This window comes from Acanthopagrus latus, chromosome 19, assembly GCF_904848185.1.
Source record: "Acanthopagrus latus isolate v.2019 chromosome 19, fAcaLat1.1, whole genome shotgun sequence".
NCBI lineage: Eukaryota > Metazoa > Chordata > Actinopteri > Spariformes > Sparidae > Acanthopagrus > Acanthopagrus latus.
The window spans coordinates 7,806,294-7,828,181 of record NC_051057.1 but is presented as its reverse complement, the minus strand read 5'-3'; the positions used below and the strand labels follow the sequence as shown (position 1 = coordinate 7,828,181).

The 21,888-nt window shown below is 40.7% G+C and overlaps 1 protein-coding gene across 1 annotated transcript; it reads left to right on the top strand.

Moving 5' to 3' along the window:
* Window positions 1–3,126: 3,126 nt before the first annotated feature.
* Window positions 3,127–11,069, top strand: LOC119008741 (agouti-signaling protein-like). The gene is made up of 3 exons (XM_037079372.1): window positions 3,127–3,334; window positions 7,232–7,308; window positions 8,395–11,069. The coding sequence occupies exons 1-3, from the start codon at window positions 3,217–3,219 to the stop codon at window positions 8,590–8,592; spliced, it is 393 nt and encodes a 130-aa protein (XP_036935267.1). The 5' UTR covers window positions 3,127–3,216; the 3' UTR covers window positions 8,593–11,069.
* Window positions 11,070–21,888: the final 10,819 nt, after the last annotated feature.

Here is a 21,888-nt window from a genome sequence, read left to right as displayed (position 1 = left end):
TGGGATTTAGAAACTGCTCTGGTAGGCCGAAGAGAAGATGATTTAGGTTAAAACACAAGTTCAGTTTTGTTATGTTATGAACAAGCCAAGTTCCTCTGGCTTGTGTTTTTTTTTTTTTTGTCATCTAAGCTAAAATGTAATGAACAAGACATAGGGTATTAATTAATTTGCCTGTTGAAACACCATGCTGTTTTCCCACAGTCGGTTGCCAAACTGGCCATGGCCACGAGTGAATAAACAAATAAGGCAATCACAGTGAAATTTCGAGAACGGCTTCACACATCCACTTTGAGCAGAGCTTAAACAATTAACATTAATGTCCTTCACATCCATTAATGAAGAAAAAAAAATACAACATTCACATTTACATAACACACTGAGGTGATTGTGCAGCAATGTGTGTGCTCAGAGGCAATCTAGCTTTTAAGGAGGCCAGATACGGCTCCGTGTTTAGCCCGCGACCGCCGAAGCTGTTTATTATTCTTGGAAGGGAGGCATGCACGTATGTAACTCTGGTTTACAACTTTCCATATATGCTTATATATCTGACACTCGCAGCATGACGACTGATGAGTTATGCAAACAATCCGGAGGACACGCTAAATCCACCAGCACAGGCACGCTGTCAAAGGTGAGGAGAGATGAACATCTAGGTTTGGAAGTTCAGAACCAGATGAGCAATAAACAACATTTTTAGATCTACAGGGAACATCGCGATTTTTATGATGACTTTTTACAGTTGCAGTCATCACCTCTTAGCCACCCTGAAGTCTGTAAGCTCACGGGCAAAGTCATAGTCTAAGTTCCGCCAGAACTTTGCTAAACACACGGTGCCTTTTGTCGGCCTTGGAATAAGACTTGGCACAGATCTTGGCCACACAATCCCCTTCAGAAGTCGACTGTGTCAGTTCTGACACCTCGTGAAGTTATCCCTTATCGATAGCCAAGACAGCGTGTGTGTTAGTTCTTTACTTGAGATAAGAATCTACACTTTTTAGCCCCTCAGCTGTGTACGTTGTAGAACAAGACCGGAATTGTGAGATGGCAAAAGCTGCAGCCAGTTTTTTTTTTTTTTTTTTTTTACTACTTGTTTGCTCACTTCTGCTTGAATAAAGTCGAGTTTTATGGTCTATTTTTCCATAAAGTTTAATGTTTGAGCATTTGGGTTTTATCCATCTCTGTATGTTATATTGTGACTGCGTCTCCTCTGGAGGCAAAATCATATTCGCAGCCCCAATTATTTCCAGCTCTCGCAACAACTGCTGGTCTCAAAACAAGAACTAGAGTGATTATGTTGTGCCGTAAAAAGGAGCCCAACAGGGTGCAAATTCTATGGGAGCAATCTGGGTTCTAGAGGTTGGACGGTTAGCTGCTAGACTGGCATTGAGCTGAAGTGTAAAGTGAAAATCACCCATACAGATAAAATTAAATGTCTCTGCTATTAAATATACATAACTATCAACGGGTGCTTTTCTGGAAATAAATGCTTAAGAATCAAAAGTAAAATTATAAATATGTTTAAATGTATGTACATGCTGTGTACTTTGGATTGATATTCAGCATTTTTCTGATTTTTGGAATCAGTGTGTGGGTTTTTTTTTTTTTTTCAAAAAGTTCCTCAAATTTGCATTTGAAGTACGCTGCTCAAATAAATGTACTTTTACACTTCATCATTGGTCCCCATTCAAAAGGGCGTCTCTGGGGTTTTGCCGCAGCAAACGTGGTTAAGTGGCATGCCGCTGTCAGACACGGCACGCCAAAAGACCACCCTGGTCCCTCAAGGTTAATGCCTAATGACACATGCCCTGATTGATGCCTCTGTCTGCTCATGTTACAAGTCTGTACACTCTCAAGGAAAGGCACAGATGTAAGGAAATAGATAAATAAAATATTTGAAAAACAGCAACAAAAAGATGTATATTTGGTATATTTGTTCATTTGCAATAAAGATATTTATTGCAAATAAAAACCAGACGGGTTTCGCTTTGTAGGTCGGTGAATTTGCTTTACAATAAGCATCCCTCTAATTATCAGTTCTTTGGTGCTGGCTGGCCAGTTGCTACTGGCTCACTGTCTCTGTATATGTCAAGGGGGGGACACTAGAAGGAGGTATGAGAGCACTGAAGCACAGCAGTATACATGTTTTGATTACAGTGGGAGGGATAATCATGTTAAAGACAATGTTACAGTGAATAAATGCCACATGGGGTGTGTTTGTTAGGTCAGTAGCAGATTAGACACTCGGAGGCTGAGAAAACCACTTAGATTACATTATTTTTAACATTTCATTAAAATTCATAGTAGTTGCTATTTAGACAATTGTATGACGCTTGGTGTCTTTACATGTATAATTACATAACTGATACTTGGGATAAAGTCATTAAATTAAAATCACAATTGCCTGATAAGCTTATTTTTACATTTCCTTGTTTGAAGTAACACATCGGACCCCAAGTGCAGCACAAAGACGACACACCTAAAGGGTTTTTCTTTAATGGGTGATAACACTTTATGAAAAGTGGTAAGTATATAGTTCATTAAACTTAAGTTAATAGTTACTTCACTGTCAGTAAACAATGAAATGCTTTACTAACTATCTATTAAGCAATTGTATAGGCTTATAAAACATCAGTTGTGGTCATCCAAATGTGTTTAAAGATGAAATACACAGTACTAATCAACCATTTACAAAGTATTATAACCATCGCTTGCCACTTTACCATAAACAGCTCTTCAGTACATGTGATAAAATGTTTGTTAGCCGTAAAATAACCATAAACTAATGTTTAATTAACTAGAAACGAACCATTTCTTAATTGATAGTTAATGGCTATTGCAGTTTCGAAATGAATGAGTTGTATGGCTTTTCTAACGTCTCTCATGATCACTTTTTTTTTTCATTTGATTTAAAAAAAAAAAAAATATCAATGTAGAAAAGTGTGAAAACACAGTAAACACAAACCATGATGCTGCCGAGAGGCGTGAAGGCAAAGAGGGGCGTGTGCTGTGCGTGCGTACCAGCCTGCCCCTCAAATTAGTGCGGGTCTGAGAGGAGCGAGACGCGGAAAATTAGTCTCCCAGATTACAAGAGTGATTTTTACAAGGCAGCAGCTGGAGACGCAGCACGCACGTTTTCCTCTGTTTGTTTTTCTTTTCTTTTCTTTTTTTTTTTTCCTTGGGCTCCACTGTGACATCCCAGGAGAGGCGGCAGTCAGGATGAAGTTGGCAGTCACCTGGTTTTGGATCCTGTATTTGGCCCTTATCAGTGCGGGACTGTTCACCCGCAATGATCTCAGCGCTGCCCGCAGAAATGTGTCCGACAGTCAGAGCACAGGTGAGGGACAGTGTGTCAGCCGTCAGGTGAGGGCGGATTATTCCTTAATCGCCACTGTGGTTCTTGTATGAAAAAAATAGATATAATATGTAATAAGAAAAAATAATGTGCAGTAATAATAATGATAATCATAATCATAATCATAATAATAATAATAAGAAGAAGAAGAAAGTAAAACATAACAGAAAAAGCATGTATGACATTTTTACAATAAATAACCTATTAAGACATTAAATATTTTCCAGAAAATAATGAAAGTACTGATTTACATAAATAATGAAAAGGCTATAACCTAATTGTGGAGTTCAATCTGCTAGAATAGGTCTGTGTTAATAGAATGTGCACAGAGAATCTTTCATTTATGACCATTTGTTCTTGTGTAAACTGCTGCAACATTAAGACACATGACACAAATGACCAGGGCCAGTTAAACCGGATGGGTTCCAGTCTGCAAAGGAAATCCAGGTTGTATTCAAATGTACTCTGGCGTCAAAATTGAAGCCCAGTCGTCTCAACCTGAAATCCTGTGTAATCATTTTAACACTGGCACATCTGATATCTCATGTTTATTTCACTTCGGTGTCTGGCTGAAGAGAACAATATGTGATTTTGCACAATTTGATGTGATGACATTAAATCGCCTTTCAGTGCAGTCTGTATTTTGTGGGTGGGAGGGTGGGTGTAACTAAATCTACAATAAGAAGCATACCAGGACCACAACCCAGCTGTTCCCATGAATTCACAGCGCCTGATATTTATACACACATTCAATTCAGCTAGATTATTATTTGCATCTGCATCAAATGATACCAGCCACCTTATCACACCAGATTCTGAGTCAGGCATTGTACCCTGAGAAATTAAAGAAAACGAAGTAAAAAACTATAAAACAATACGTACATCTTTTAAAAAGATGCTCATGTAAGGCTGTACTAAGTATAACATGTATATATAGCGTGCACTTTTAAACATGTATGTTCACCACTGGAAAGACTGCAAGGGGATCTGTTGCTCACCTCTGATAAGACATAATTCTTCGAGTCTAAACACCTATAGGAAGTGGTACCACATACATTATTCTACACACCCAATGTAAAAGCATTTTATTTAGCTTTCTCCTCAGGTTTCTCCTCAGGTTTCATCTCTACATACATAGCCGCTGCATTAACGCATAAAAGTCATTAAAAACATGGCATAGCGAAGGCCCACTGTATATTTGGATGGAAAATGTCAAACATAACTTTTTAATGGGACAGTTTTACTAGGCGCATCCAGATTTACGACCGCATAATTTTAGCAAAGCTGTAACTCTTGTTGTTGGTTGTGCTCGCGGGTCGAAGTCAAGTTATCAAAGCGGCACCTAAATGTTTCTATTTAATAGGTTTAAGGTGAAACCCTAAATAAAGGTCTGGCAGCTCCTGGGTTGGATTGACACAACACGATCTGGCAGAGGGAGGCCCTCCTCTGCCTAGCACAACACAGCTGCTATCTGATAAAACAACATACATGACCATTTTTGGCATGTCTGTGTTGTGTATGTACAGCGTGACGTAAACTTCCCTTTTCAGCAGCAGACTCAGACATAACGTTGGAAGTCTGTAGCGTGGTGTGATCATTTAACTGCATGAAAAAAAAACTACTGTTAACTGTACACCACTGTTCTTTTTACAGTACAGCGGCCCATATATGTACACACAGGCTAAGATGAAGATAAGATGCAGCTGGCGAGGGGATGCAGGCTGTTTTCAGCCTTGCCCATAGTGATGAAGTTCTGAGAAAACTGTCAGAGTTATTTACAAAGCATCTTAGCCCTAAAGAGAGCTCCTAAGGTGAAAGTCTGTGAAAGGGCTGGGGATGAGGAGCTTATTAAGGAGAGGGAGGGAGAAATAATCTCCACGCATTCAATAGCAGTGAGCTGCTGAAACGCTACAGATGTTTGTGTCACACCCGAGCAGCAACACCAGAAAGAAAAGTGATCACAGCACTGAGATATTTGGCGGCTGTAAAAACTTCTGGATTGAGGACTTGAGTCTCTAACAGCCTTCCATCAGCAGTGATTGCACGGTGATCCGCTACAGTTCTTACAGCATCGCAGTCACCTTCTCCGCTTTTACTGTACACTGCGAAACATATACTAACCCCACTATTTACATGCCCTCAGTGGCCCGCACAGCCAGTGAGAGTGAGCCATGTATCTGCAGCGCTGTACTCTCCCACGCCAGCCTCTTGGGATGTGCCGTCACGCCAGGTCCCAAAGTTTCCTTTAAGAATATTTTTACACTCATAAATAAATATTGAAGAGATTAAGCAGGCTATTAAAATTTCCTACAGGGTGAATAAATATGAGCAAAGAAACATATGGACTGTGAGCATGTTAACAGGTTTCTACTTAAGTAGAAGTGTGTTTCCCAAAGATTCTGTGGGCCTCTTGTAAAGCAGCCCTGTGTTGTACACTTTTTTCATCAGGCCGATTGATTTAACGGTCCAGTTGTGTTATTTTTGATCAACCAATCACAGCTTTTGAAAGAATGTGTCATACCTTGGGTCAACCACACCTCCCAACTGAGATAAAAATGATGGCACTTTCCTTGTCCAGAGCTGCTCTATGAAGTTGTAAATAACTAAACCTTATTGATAAATCCCTCCTAACCTAGGACTCTTTCAACTTAAATTATGAGTTCTCAGAACATTTGTCAATATGGCCCTTGGCACCTGATGGAATTTCCCTGCATTCATCTGGTGGATAGAAACGGAAGTGACAGAAAGCTGGAGGGGTCTTCAGTTGAAATTGTCTCTTTGTTTTGTTGTCTCATGATTACAGAATGCTTTATGAGCAGGGTTGTGCAGTAAAAGGTATTTTAATGGAAAACTGGGCTCTCAGACTGATGAGCAGATGATAATCCTGAGGCACAAAGAGAATGTGCACAAAAAAAAAAAAAAAAAAAATCACGAGGAAGCAAAAAAATTACCAAAACAACAAGGCACAAAGAGTAGGCGGCAACGATCTGGCTGGGAGAGGATGGAAAGCCGGGCGTAGATGAGCTGCAGGTTGATGAGTTAATGAGAGGCAGATTTGGAGACCGGGCAGAGAAATGAGCTGAACGCAGGAGGATGGAGAGAGAGGAGAGCCGGGAGGGATGAGCATCACGTCAGGAGACACACTCTCAGACAGACATGACATGTCTTACGTCATGCCTGGTAAACCTCCCGAGGGAGGCAGCTCCACTCCAAGCTCCCTGTGGATGACTGAGCTCCTCACCCTATCGCTAAGGCTGAGCCCAGCCACACTACAAAGGAAGCTCGTTTTGGTCACTACCCACAGCTTGTGGCCATAGGTGAGGGTTGGAACATAGATGGACTGGTAAATCAACAGCTTCACCTTCTGGCTCAGCTCCCTCTTCACCACACAGGACCAGTGCAGCACTGCACAAAACCACCTGTCCATCTCACGCTCCATTTTCCCATCACTCGTGAACAAATAAACCCTGAGATACTTACACTCCTTCACTTGGACAAGAAGCTCACCCCCAAAGCGAAGTGGGCAATTCACCATTTTCCGGCAGAGAACCACGTCCTCAGACGCAGAGGCGCTAACCCTAACGCTTGGCTTCAAACCGTCAGCAAAACCACGCAAAGAGCAGCGGTGCAATTTTGAGGTTCTCGAACCAGACAACTTCCTTCCACAGAGCCTGAGCCGGGGTTTACAAACATTTCCAAATATCAATTTTACCAAAAAACACATGCCCAGCTCTGTGTAAGCCTATTTCCAGTAATGGTAATACATAAGAGTCACAAACTGGGACAAATGGTGATTGTACATTTGACAAAAAGCAATCTCTGGCACACATTTTTTTTAGCATTATTTCCTAATCAATAGTCTGACTGTTGTTTTCACAGGGTCTTTGAACAACAACAGACACAGAACACTGTTCGCCAGGAGAGGAAAGTATGAACGACAAAGGATTTATGTGCCGGTAAGATGTTTGTCATTTATATTCCATTCACAAACAGCTTAGACGTATGGTTAACAGAGAGCACTTCTACTTGTCATTACATCATTTGGCTGTCTTTACAGGTCTTGACAAAATTGACTAGACTTTTGTCTTATATATTTTATTGAGTTCCTTACATTATCTCACAAGTTTCCGACAATTTTTCAAACTCACAGAAATCAAAATTTTACTCAGGTGTAACAGTGCCTTTCATTAGGTAGCCTGTCGCTATAAATTCCAGTAGCTAGGCCAAATGTGAATAAAACTAAAACTCTACCTCGTCCATGAACATTTGTTGTGGAGTCACGTCAGATACATTTTCATCCGCATTGGTACAGTAGTAGTTGTTAAATGGTGTTGACCACCACAAAGTAAGTTTGTCCACTTTATCATTTGTGTTTAATTACATTCCTCGCTCATGTTTACCCATCCAAAAAAACTAGATTTCCTAGTGTACATTAGCCAGAATTTAAGCGACAAAGTCATGCACGTGATGTGTGAATGATTGTCCGTGATTTAGTTCAATCATTGAACTCAGCACTCACCAGGAGCTCTTTTTACACAGAGATTCCGCAATAGCACCACAACAAAGGCCAGCCGCTACATGGCGTTTCTTTGTTTGCACTTAACTAAGTAGCACACACCGTCAGAATGTCACACCCCTGTCCCACATTGCCAGCTTAGACTTTCGCGCACATTCACCTGTGGCCTCTAGAAGAAGTTTATATTAAGCATTAAGGGTCTAAAATGTTACTTTTGTGAATTGTACAAACTGCACTGTTTTATCCCAAGTGAGATTTAAATTAAATAAGTCATGTGGTGCAGCTACAGCTTGCACACAGTCACACATGTTCATCAAAGCTTGAAAGAAAAGACTTCAGTCAACGTGTTGGTATTTCAGCACCGAGCCTTTAAGCCGAAAATTAATTAAGACAGCTTCCACGAAACAAAACCAGCACTGTCTAGACTTTTTTTTTTTTTTTTTTTTAAAGAAAAGTGTGATTTTGCTTGATAAATTGATGTTTATGCTCCAACTTCCTCTGTATTTCTGTTCTCTCCGCCTTCCAGAAGCCCAGAGTGGTTCCTGTTCCTTCAGATGACCTTGAACCTCCTGCCAAAGTATCACCCAAACCTGTGAAGCCGAGCTGCTCTCAGCTTACACAAAGCTGTCAGCCCCTGTCTGGCTGCTGTGACCGATGTGCTTCATGCCACTGCCGCTTCTTCAATGCCATCTGCTACTGCCGGAAGACGAACACAGTATGCTAAAAGTAAACAAAAAAGACCACCGGCAAACTGGGGGGAAAACAAACAAAAAAACCCCTGAAACACTCAAACACCCCAGGCCTCAGAACAGATATGCCATTACCCATGCTGTCACAAATGTGTTGTAGGCATCATCTCACAAAATCAGATGGTCAATGCACATGTGAAGAAAGATTATAAAATACACCTCTTGTGAACGGCAGCTGCTTGAAAAATCTATACACCATACTAAGCTTTAATTCTCCTAAACTGTTCCTATATGTATGCCTTTGAGCACTAGTTATTGTATATCAGTTTTATCATCATTGTTGTTTCCATTTTGATGCTGCAAACGTCGTGTTATAGCACCGGTGTCCTGTGACCACATTTGCATTGTTTTGTTGTATGGATATGATTGAGGGTGACTGTGTGAATTATGAATGAGAGAGCTTCACCTGCGGGACAAGAATTGGTCGATCAAAATTTGCAGAGCTTCGATGGTAATCCGATACTGAATCAAACCAAGTGTAGCTGCTCTGGTCACCAAAAACACTGTGTTCTGAAGTCCTGAAGGGGCCCTGCAATTAATCAGTGATCTCACACTTGTAGATTATTTGCTGGCTTGGCAGCCATCTTGCCCCCTGTAACTCCATCACTATCCACTCCACCTGCAAAATGGTGTGTAGTAATGTCAATATGGTTGCCTATTTGACGTACAAATATGAACATGTCAGTGGTGTGGAGAAATGTTGACTGACCAAATTTTATCCTGGCACCTGTATGAGCACAGGTACAAGCCTCCCCCCTCAAAGGAAGAACAGTAAAAACAACAGTAAGGAAGGCCCAACTGGACTCTATGTATAACAGCATATTTGTAAATATACATGTACATTTCTGTTTAAAAAGCTCTTTTTAATGCATCAAAGGACATGTTGCCATCATCTGCCAATTTAGTGGTTGAACACCGATGTAATGCAATGATTTTGCAGGGACTGTGTTAATTTCATTTTTTTTCAGTGAAAAGCATTAGATAATATTATTCCATTTTCAATTTTGGCTTATGACAGCTTATGCTGTCAGCCAGTTTGTTAGCCTGGCTGTGTCTAAAATTAAAAAGATATACCTGATAGCACCAATAAAGCTTAACATTAATATTATACTGTATATATATTTTTAATCCTTGCAAAAAAACTGATGTGCTACAACTCTGGGCAGCACCAAGAAAGTCTGCGCATAGCTCTCTGTAAAACCTTATATTTGTCATTTCTACACCATCAAACTTGTATTCGTGAAAATACCATGTACCCTATTCTAAAGGTGCAATATGGAATATGGATGTAATGATATACCTAATTTCGTGATACGGTGAAAAATGCCATGACACTTTTCATGGGATTGTGACGATATCTTGCAAACATTTTTTTTTTCTTGTTAAAGTTCATGGATCTAACTGGGGGTAATCAGTATGAATTTAATTCTACTATTGCTCCTGGTCATTGTATTGTTTTGTTTGAACAACAGAGGGAACAGTGCCACTCAAGAAGACAGTCTCGTTCTCATAAGACCCGCCCTTCCCCGCCTGTGATCGGTTGACTTCGTTGTTTTATTGTCTAAATTCTTGACTCATTCATTCTCATTGTTGATCGGCCTCTGGAGGTAGTATCAGGGCTGTATAACTGGCGAACCGAGCCAGTGGGAATGGATAAGCCGGCGGCGTGTCGAACATACAGTCTGACGACAACACAGGTCTCTCACTCAACTTAATAAAGAGAAATTTCCCACGAAGCAACATGTTACATGACCAAACAAAAGTAACGTAGTCACTGTAACTGTCTTTGGCAACCTATATGAGGAAAATAATACCACAGCTGTACGTTGAGAAGCGTCCGTCTACACATTTCTGCCTGAAAAACAGCGCCTGTCACCGGTGAAAAACTTTAACTCACAGAGTGTTTGTGATGAAAATAAATCACCACGACCGTCAGCCCTTCGCACCGAAACTTCAGTGAACTTTGCCCCAGAAAACATCCTTGGTCCCCACGAGTGAGTCAGACAGCTTCCAGTTTAAAAAAGAATAACTTCGTCGCTTACCAGGATGTTTGTTTGGTCAGGATCTCAATCACTACAATTTATTACAGCATCCGCATGATTATAAACAGTCCGCGGGGGGACACTGGGTAAACACCTTAAAAACACACCGACGTCATCACCATGCCTCACGTCTCTTTAGGAGCCGCAGCATCGGCTTTCTGTGTGAATTACACAGCGGTTCTTCTTTAAGGCGGCGATGCTTCGCTCTGTGTGAATCACGATTGGCGGAGAATTGGCGAACCAACGCTGCGGAGATAATGCAGCGTCGCTGTGTAAAAAGGGCTACTGACTCATTTTTGTTTGGTTTTGCAGGGAGCAAAGTTGAGATGGACTGAAATGTTGTCTTTTCTTTTGTTTGTATGTTTCTCATGTTTGCAAATGTACTCCTCAGTCTTACCAAATACTACAGAATAAACACATACACTCTCATGCTGCTGCCACCTGTGGTTACATTGTTTATGTGGGTTTACTTCTAACTTGAATGCTGCCATCCATAGCAGTCTGTGTGCGAGTTAGCATGATATTAAACATCACTGTTTTCTTCTTTTGTTGTTTGTGTTGACATGTTTGCAAATTTAGATTTAGCTTTTACTCCCTGATTTAATTTTCTGTGCTGAAAAGTAATACACCCACAAGAAAAGCAGGTTTGTTTTACACAAGCCTGTGAACCAAACCAATCATATTGTTAAAATATGAATTATACAAGGAACACATTAAAAACCTCTGATGAGTTTGTTTAGGGGCAAGCTCTTGTTGTTATGGTGACCGCCACTCTGCCCTCCACTCCACCGCTCTCTGTCTGGAATTACATTTTATTTTAAAGGTCAGCTGACGGAAGTATTGCATTGTTCCGTGGAGCGCGTAACGAAAAGAGGGCTGTTTTATTGTTTCATATGAGTCAGGATGTAACTTAATTATAACAAAAATATTACAAGTCCGATGAGAGGAGGCAGTCATAATGATTTGTGGGCGTTATGGGTGTTAGTATATTATTATGTCTGCTGGATGTTCTTAAAGTACACACTGAAAGTGACAAACAGGTCCAGTTTGTACATCACAGAAATGGAATTGGCTTACCAGTTTAAAGGTGCAGTGTTTAAGAGTCTGGCCACCTGTTGAATTCATACTCAAACCCAGCCTTAGAAATAGAAATATCGTAGAAATACTGTAGACACACTGTAGAAACACTGCATCCTGGCCATACCAGGGGGTTGGGGAATGCAAGAATCAGTTTCTTATTGCAACAAAATCCCCCTCACTGTCACCCGAAGGAGCACAACTGCACAGCTGCAGTCGCTCTAACAGTAAAGGATCAGCAGCTAGGGTGCCATTAATTAACAGCAAATTCTACAGTTCTCATAGACTAGTCAACTTTTATGGTAGGTTACCGTTACACTGAATGTGGTCCATTGCGATTGTGCTTCGGCATTTAGGCACTGGCGAGATGCGGTCTCCAAAACAACTACCACATTTGAACACTGGTTGTCTGAGATATTACATGTGAAGGAAAGAATGAGAGGCTGCTGTCTCCTGCCAAACAATATGTATTGTGAGAAGTATGAAAACACAATCTGACAAAGGATGGCAGATCATGTTTATTTTGTCCAAGAAAAATCACAGGGGAGTGAATCTTCGCCAGGGAAACAAAAACTCCCAAGACGCAAAACGAAATCGGGGCAGGTGATGGCATGAAAGAAGAATAAAGATTGGAGTTGGCTTTCCCAGGTGGAAATCTCTGATGAAGAGAAATGTTTGCAGCCTGACTCTGAACTTGGCTGCTTTGCGCTGGACAGGCAAGAGTAACGCTGAATATTACAACAGACGGTAATATATATCTACAGTTATTATTACCAACAATTTCCCCAATCGAGGCCCAGATATAAGGCACCTGTGTGCCATTGTTCTCTCTGCTGTGGCTGGCAGTGTTTGGTGTGCCAGGCATGCTATTAAAAAACCCTTTTCTTCAAATGTATATTCCCACCAGGCTTGTGTATTATAGTTTTTGAAATGTATTTTAACATGCAGTGAGTCTAACTAATTCGAGTCTCCCCCTTTTCCCTCCGGTTCACCTGCACAATAACACATAACTTTGCTTTCGGTTTTTGTGTTTTGCCCACAGTCTTGCCTTCAGTTTTTGTGTTTTGCCCACAGTTTTGCCTTCAGTTTTTGTGTTTTGCCTTTAGTTTTTGTGTTGTGCTTTTAGTTTAGTTTTGTGTTTTATTAGTTTGAGTTCGAACTATATGTTTTCCTTTGGTTAGGTCAATTTTACTTAGTTATATTTAGGTTGAATTTGTTAAGACCAATTGAATTTACTTTACTTTGACTTTTATTTGATTACTTGTTTTTTTTTTTCTTTTTGCATATCACACAGGTACACACTACTGACTGCAACTTTTTGCTGTGGGGATCATACTGAGGCCTCTTTAAAAGGTAGTTGTAATAGTTATTAATATTCACCATTTCATTTGCTCATTAAAACTTTCCCTAGTTCCAACCCCTCCCTGTTAGTTTTGATTATTGTTTAAAACAAAACCTTTAATTTCCTTTATAACTCAATGCCTATTCAGTTAACAAGCCTGTGTGTCCTTTCCTATTTCCCAGCCATTCTGAATAGTTCAAATATTTCTTGGGGTTGCAAGTCCCCAGGTGGTGTTGTTCAGCACCCACCCCCACCCCCCCTTAGTGCTCCCTTGCCACAAGTTTCCCTGAAAAGAAATACTGCCACATAACGTTAAATATTAACATCCCGTGTGTCTCAGGCAGCCACATGGCAACCTAGTGTTAGTGTTAAGATTTATTTAGATGAATTCCTTGTCTGCTGCAATGACATGGGGTGAAGGATGTATTGAGAAGTCCGGTGATCACTGAGTTCATAGACACTGATGTTTTCAGAGTACTCAAGTCCATATTTAGTAAACAAGTTTCTTGTCCCTGAGGGCCACCACGGCTTCTGGAGCTTCTCCAACATCTTCGAAAAGCGAGGGGTGAATGAGGGTGTGTTTCAATTTCAAACCTCTCCACTAGATGCTGCTAAATACTCCAAATACTACACACTGGCCCCAGCATCAGTCAGACAGATAAAATACATTCAAGACTTGACTAGTATGGTAATTTCAGGCTTACCGTATTATTTGCTTGTAATGTGCAGGATTGGAATGGCTGATACTTGAAAACAAAAGAGTCCAGATTGGGTTTCATGACTTCATGTTCCGCATGTCCCAGAATGCAGCGCTATTATGGGAAAAGGCAAGCCGTCCTAAAATATTCTCCAGAATGCACTGATTCCAACAGTCTATGACTGGAAACAGTGTGTTGATAGCAGAATTTGGACTTTTTTTTTAATATCAGTTTGTTACAGTATTCATACCTAAAGTAATGTAGCCTACTATCCATTTGAAGATTTCTTTATTTATCATTTTTACGTTGGGCATACCAAAATGAAAAACATGCACATATTAAGGGGATTCCATATATGTGCATGTTTTTCATTTTGGTATACAATTATATATGCATATATAGCGTATTTGTATACATGAGTAATGTACAAATTATATATGTCTGCAAAGAGATGATGCATCGTGATTATGTACAGTCAGTCATCATGCTTCCCTGATACTTTATATTCCTTTTTACCTCAAGCGTTCGCTCATCAAAAGACTCAAATGGTGTTTTTCATAAAAAATTCATCCAAGTTGTAAACAACGTGAAGTGAAGCTTACTTCTCACTGTCTGCCATCTTTGTTCGTCAAAAAACGTACTTTACTTCAACAGGAGACATGTTGTTGGGTATGTTTCTTGTTGTTCTGTTGCTGTCTAGAATGAAAGGGTCCCCACTTTTTTCTGTTGAGTTTTTTTCCCAAGGAGAGCTCCTGGAGTGCATGTAGCTTTGCTGGCATGGTTGAACAAGCTGTTATTGACTATCAACAAATGAGTCACCCACGACTGTTGCCAATCACATTCCCTTTACAGCAGTGCATGGGTAGACAGTTGGACTGCGTGGGAGCCAAGCTTTCAATAGTCAGTCAAGGCAAGGTTAATCCAAGGCTGTAGTAGCAAATCAATAGTACCATTTTCTATCTTATAATGCACAGTCATACTTCCAGGTTTTTGGTGAAAGTAACTTAAAAGTAGTGTGATGCATTACTCTGGAAAGACGATGATAAATCAAAGTCATTAGAATGATTACTTAACTGGTAATATATAGTACATTACATTTTGGAAGTAACTTGCCCGATGTATTTTTCCTTCACATTTCAGATCATTTGAGTTATTGTTTTGTTTTGTTTTGTTTTTTCGACTAAATTTTGCACATTGGGGGAGCAGAAAGTGGTCGATCACACAGGACTTCATTTGAGTAATACACTATATTGCCAAAAGTATCCACTCACCCATCCAAATGATTGAAATCAGGTGCTCCAATCACTGCTGTGGCCACAGGTGTAGAAAAGTAAGCACGTTGGCATGCAGACTGTTTCTACAAACATCTGTGAAAGAATGGGTCGCTCTCAGGAGCTCAGTGAACTCCAGCGTGGTGCTGTGATAGGATGCCACCTGTGCAACAAGTCCAGTCATGATATTTCCTCGCTCCTAAATATTCCACAGTCAACTGTCAGTGGTATGATAACAAAGTGGAAGCGACTGAGAGGTTCCACGAAGTGGTAGGCCACGTAAAATGACGGAGCGGGGTCAGCCGTGAAGTTTGGTGGAGGGGGGATTATGGTGTGGGGTTGTTTTTCAGGAGCTGGGCTTGGCCCCTTAGTTCCAGTGAAAGGAACTCTGAATGCTTCAGCATGCAAAGAGATGTTGGACAATTCCATGCTCCCAATTTTGTGGGAACAGTTTGGGGATGGCCCCTTCCTGTTCCAACATGACTGTGCACCAGTGCACAAAGCAAGGTGCATGAAGACATGGATGAGAGAGCTTGGTGTGGATGACCTCAACTGGCCTGCAGAGTCCTGGTCCAACTTTGATGACAGAGACAGAGCAGGCTAATGTCCCTGCTAAGTGCCCCCGCTTCCTCCCCTCCAGCAAAGGAATAAAATGGTGTGTTAAGTGTATCCAACGCTATGGCATAAACAGCGCCTACACGTGTAAGTCGGAGTTCAAGTTGTAAAGCTAAACCCCGAGAATGTTCTGCTTTTCTGCTTACATAGTGATATACTGCATGACACGCCCTTGTGCGTGTTGTTATCCGCTCAACCTGGAAACAGTTCATCACAGCAGCACATGGTTGTCAGGATGATTTGGTTTCATCCTCAGCTGATGCCCTGCCCTTGTTTCATAGCTTGCTGATGATCTTGTGGGACATATTTTTGTTTGTACTAAATCTCAGCACTAAAGGGCTCGCTGAAGGGAAGGCATCATGGGAAGGCAATGTGCTAATAGAACCAGATGCAGCCAGACTTTGTTTTTGTATAAAACACTTGCTGCAGGTAACATTCCTGTAAAGCTGATGGATGACTATGGTAGGATAAGATGGTGCATAAATGGTGCAAAAGCTCTGCTGGCTCATAGTTGTCCTCTTGATATATAAAATCTCATAGAGCTCGGAAGGACATTTGGTCTATCAAATGTGTCTGACCCCACACAGTAAAACACACTGAGGTCACAGTGCACATGAGCCAAAAGCTACAAAGCTTTGTGTCATATGAGGATCAAACTTTATTCACTGCCAGTTATGATTAATGGTCCTTTCTTTTCCATTTCTTTTTGTTTAATCAGCTGTCACTGCAGATTTCACAGGGTCCACACATATGATGTTTGAAGGGCAACTACAAAGATGACTAGCTTAATCCACATATCCCACGTCCCTTGTGTGTCATTCGTTTGTTGCAGGTTCCCTGGGGTAAATAAGGATTTTAAACCCAACTTCTACGTCTATGGTTTCTGAGGACATGTGAATCGATTTTTAAAAAATGACAGCAGTATACCATGAGCACCTAAAACTGTGAGGGGTATGGACATGATGGGGATGTGTCCAAAGTTGCAGCGGCTCCGCAAATTAACTGCTGGGAAATACGCTCAACATCTGGCATCCATTCAGTTAGAAAAAATATGTCGAAAGGACAAAGGTTGACAAATGTGGTGAGTGTTATGTGGCTGGTATCAAGCAGTGATGGAATGTAACTAAATACATTCACAAAAATACTCGACTTTACTTTTTCTACTACATTCTGTTGGCTAATGTCATGCTTTTAACTCCACTAAGTACATATTTCATTAATTCACACAGTACATCAAAGCATAATTTTATATTACTTTATTCTATTTGAAAATAGGAAAACATGGATTCTGGTATACATGTAACTATACAATGTTTATAATTGACTTTTATTTGGACTTTTGATACTTTTACGTTTATCATTGCATTTGTCCGTGTGGTGTTACTGTTAGCGCCACTGTTTGCAAAGACAGCATTAACTATATGGCTACCCCCAGCAGTCTGGCTGCTGTCCAAAGCAAAAAACAAAGGTAACAATCTCAATTTGACCTCAAAACCCAGACCTCAGCTCTGTGAAATGGTGGAGTTTAACATCCGGCTGAATTGAGAAGTAGGCAGGTTTTGTTAATTACCTATCTCGTAGATAGAATGCCAATTTTGAACCATCTTGAGTCCTGGCGATGAAGGCGAACGCGTATATGCAAGCGAACAGACGTGAGAGATGTTCTGTTTGGGCAGCAAGTAGGAGTACAAACTTCAATTTTGTGATGCAACCCTGTGTAGTCTGATGACCACTAAAACACCATGAACCTCGAATTCATAACCCCATATGTTGACATCGGTGCATACCATACCTTCTCTGTTTACCTAAGTTCTCCTCGCAAGGATCAATAAAGTATTTCTGATTCTGATTCTAGCGCAGTCCAATACAATAACACAACATATGGCCTCGTAAAGAAAGGGGTAACAGTTTTTTGGCTCGGCTTACACTGACGATTAAGACTTTCACAAGTCCAATCTGCATGGAGTGTTGGAATTCATTAGATGAGGTGCTTATGTCCACCATATGTTGGCTACAGATAATTTTGATGTTCACATCAGGGCCTAAAACTTGAAAAATGCTACATCATAAGACCCCAGCCAAGTAAAAGCTCTCTAGATGGTTTGGTAATCTGTTTGTGCTGATTTAACTCCCATATAAAAAGGAGTCGGACTTATAAAGACGGACCTCTTTATGAGTCTTAGGGTCTTAGGGTCTGCTTGTAAGGAGTTTTTGAAGAAATTTTAACAAGGAGTGAGCATGTTTCAGCGTAGATTAAATAAGAAGGCCCAGAGAGCACAACATTCTCCACCTGGCATGGCACTGAGAGATTTCTACCTTATATCATGACACAGATAACATATGTATATCCACCTGGGGCCTCAATTACGAAATGGTGGGGGGTTAACTGCTGCAACGGACAGCAAAGATCAGAGGTTACCGATGCGCTTCATCCGTCACCGGTCGTTCAAAATTTGGACACAGAGTTTCATTTTTACTGCAAATGAATACTGGTCCCAAATATCTATTTACAGTTTCCTTGGTTTCGAATAATCAGCATCAGTATCGTCCCTGAAGAAGTCATGTCGGTCGACCCCTTGTAAAGAGACTCTGCTTTGATGAGGCGGATGAGAGTGCCATCTCTTGCCTCGCGGAAGTTGTCATAACGTGTTTTCCAGTTTAGCACATAAAAAAACATTTTTGGTCTTGCTTTACTGAACGGTCATGTATTTTCTTTTATATGATCAGAAATGAAGAGGGAGATATATTTGAATTTCATTTTCTGTGTGACTAGAAACTTTTTTTCATATTCTGAGACTAATCATGGTCTGTTACAAGACAAGAGCGCCAAATGTAAGATAGTACCTTTAGCCCAAGAAACCCACTCTTACGTGATTTTAGAGGATACATACATTTCAGCAATCTACACTGACCGTCGAACCCCTCTGTAACGCTGGCAGACTGGCACATAGCTTGGACTGTGAGGTTAATCAGCTGGGGTTCTGCCTGCCAGATGGCAGCCCCAGAGTAGACCAGATCCACATGTCCGCCATGCCTGCTGGTCCATTCCTGGTCGACCTGCCCGCACAGGAAATGCTGCTTTTGAAGTGGAGCTCTTCTTATGCAAATCAACCTGACAGTTGCCAGTTTGTGATGGGAACCAAGGGAGGCAGCGGCCATGTACTATTCACTTCCAATCATTCCCTCATTGAATCTTGATTGTACGAGTGGCAGTTGATATTGTGTGTGTGTGTGTGTGTGTGTGTGTGTGTGTGCGTGTGTGAAATTTGCCTGTGAGCACGTTCATTAGGTTGTTGTGTTTGTGTTTTGTTTGTTATTTTCTCCCCGTAAATTTAAGATGCGTGTTGTTTCCTCATACTTTCTTAATGAGTCTGCGTTTCCTGTGGCTAGTCCCTGGCTCTGCGCTGCTCCTCTTGTCCTCTGTGTCCCTGTCTCTGTTTCCCCCACGACTCTCTGCTTTTAGTCAAGCCTTTCGTCTCCTGCCTTTCAGTTACCTGCACTTTGGACTGTCTCTATTCTAACAAACAACCACCACCTGCCTACATCTGTGTGTTTAGTTTGGGGCCTGAAAATCTGGTCAAAACACATCAGTTGTGGATTCATCATGTATTTATAGACATGACACAATTATGAATCATTACAGGAAAAAAGTGGGCTGCTAAACATACAGAACATACATACTGTTCAAAAGTAGAAGTATATCACGGCAGTCCTCAGTTCCAGGGATTTCTACAGCTCTTATTTTTCTGTGACATTCATGAGGTTTTACTGAATGTACTGTATAGTATGAAAATATTACCATCTCTGCTGGGTCAGAAATATATGTACAGATATTTGTCCTCTGGCTGAATTCTTTACCACTCCTCTTGACAGAATCGGGGAAACACACATTTTCCGGGCGAAGGCTTGTTTTTTCAGCACGGTCCATGTGTTCTCGATGGGGTTTTAAGTCGGGACTTTGGGAAGGCCAATTCCAAAACCTCTGATGTGTGTTCGGGATCATTGTTCTGTTTGAAACACCCATCTGCACGCAAGACCCAATTTTCTGGCTGATAATTTTTGGTTTTCCTGAAGGATTTTGAGATGATCCTCCTTCTCCATTATTCCATTTACTTTATACAGAGCACCAGATCCATTGGCAGCAAAACAGCCCAACAGCATAACACTACCACCACCATGCTTGACAGTATGGTGTTCCTGGGGTGAAAGGCATCACCTTCACGCCAGTCGAACTTTGAGGTGCCGGCAGATTCGGTTTCTATAATAAATCAGTTATTGAACCGAACTCCATGAAGGTTTTTTGTGACCAGTAGTGTGTTCAGACTCATTCCATCACAGGAAAATGAGAGCTGCAGAAATCACTGGAGCTAATGACTGCTACAAGTTTCTTTACAAGTGTATATGAACTTTTGGCAACTGCCGTAAATGTGAGAGAGAAAGTGTTTATAAGAGGTGTTCTTTGGCGTCCTCTGCTGGCACAGACACACAGACACAGACACAGACACAGACACACACACACACACACACACACACACACACACACACACACACATTAAAATATAAAAGATTTGCAAGGCCAGGTTACAGTTCTTTGAATATGGCCACAACCATCCATTTAAAATGCTCCACAACATCATATAAACCAACCTCAAATATTATTGGGCTATCATGAAAACCACTGATCGACGTAAAGGTTTTTAAAAATACTCTATAGAAAATGTTTCTATGGGATAAGATTTGTTCAGCAGCATATGTCTACAAACTGAGTGTCAGTCTGCGTTCGTCAAAAGTTTTTTTAAATTCAAATCTGACCTGCTGAATATCAGGCAGGCCCGTGCAAGGAATGAAAATGTTTATTCGCACTTGACAAGTTTTGGGATGTCAGTGCCGCCAACAACACTGTATCAGCCCTGGAGCCTGGAATGTGACTTTTTGATTGTGAAGTATCAGCCATGCAAGGATGCACAGCACTGCCTCCATTAAACAATGTTTTCAGTGACACCAGAGATTTTCCTGTAATAACGTATCAAAATGACTGCCTACCAATATCTGACTTTGTAACCGAATAACATCGAACAGAAATAATACAAAAAGCATCCCCAAAAAACACAAACAAATCAGAAGCATGACTTAATAACGTTGGGTCACCTTGGTTTTATGCCAGCATGAACTTTTTTTTTTTTTTTTTTAACAATAACAAAACAATAAGACTGGATCTACTCAGGTTTAATATTGTTGCAGATGAACAGGGTAAACTGTTGTGATTCAGTCTTTCCTGGCTTTGAAAACTCACTTTCCAGGCAGCACAACCTTTAAAAAAAAACAATGCTTGTTTCTGACGTCCCAGGATATAAGTGAAAAGGCATCTGGTGAAATCGGTGTTGTCTGCTGATTGTTGACCCGAAAGCTAATTCACAGCCTATATAACTCATACGAACATCCTATAAAGTAGCTACAATTATTGTATCATATTTATTGAGAACGGTATACAGCTTGGGCTACCCTCCAATTTCTTCCACCAGGGTTTCTCCCTTTCACCGTAAGTGTGCATCACAATCACATTAAAATAATCTTTAAATTCGTTCAAGCTTCAGCCAAAGATGTGAGTGCAATGGAAGTGAAAACACCAAAAGGCTTGACGAGGCCAGACTTGTGACGACACAAACCTTGCTGTAAACAACGGATTCCAACCTCAAAGATGGTGAATGTCAAACGTGTTTACTCTGGGAATTAGAGTCTACAAAACCACCAAGCTTTTGCCTGGTGTCAGACAATGTGGATGTGGGGTGTATCTTAAAATTGTGAACTGACATGCCAGACTACAACAGGAGCCTCTAAAGCAGGCAAACAGAGCAAATAACAAATACCATGAGCTGAGGCCAGCTTGTGCAAACTGTGCCTCTCTGTCCCCTTGATAAATGTGGTCAAAAGACAGTAGTGTGAATATGTCATTTTGCAATTTATTTCTCGATAAAGAAAATAGTGATAAATGTTCATTCAAAAACACACACAGACAAATTCTGAAAGTCCTAAAGTTGAGAAACACTGTAATATACAAACATCACAAAAACAGTGAAAATTGGTGAGACATGAGGATAGAATATCACACAGATTCAAATAGGCCTAAGAGAAACATAATAAATATTGATAAGGAAAATAATCATGATTCACAATACAATTAGGAAAGATGTACTCACATTCAGATTGACAAATGGACTTTATTGAG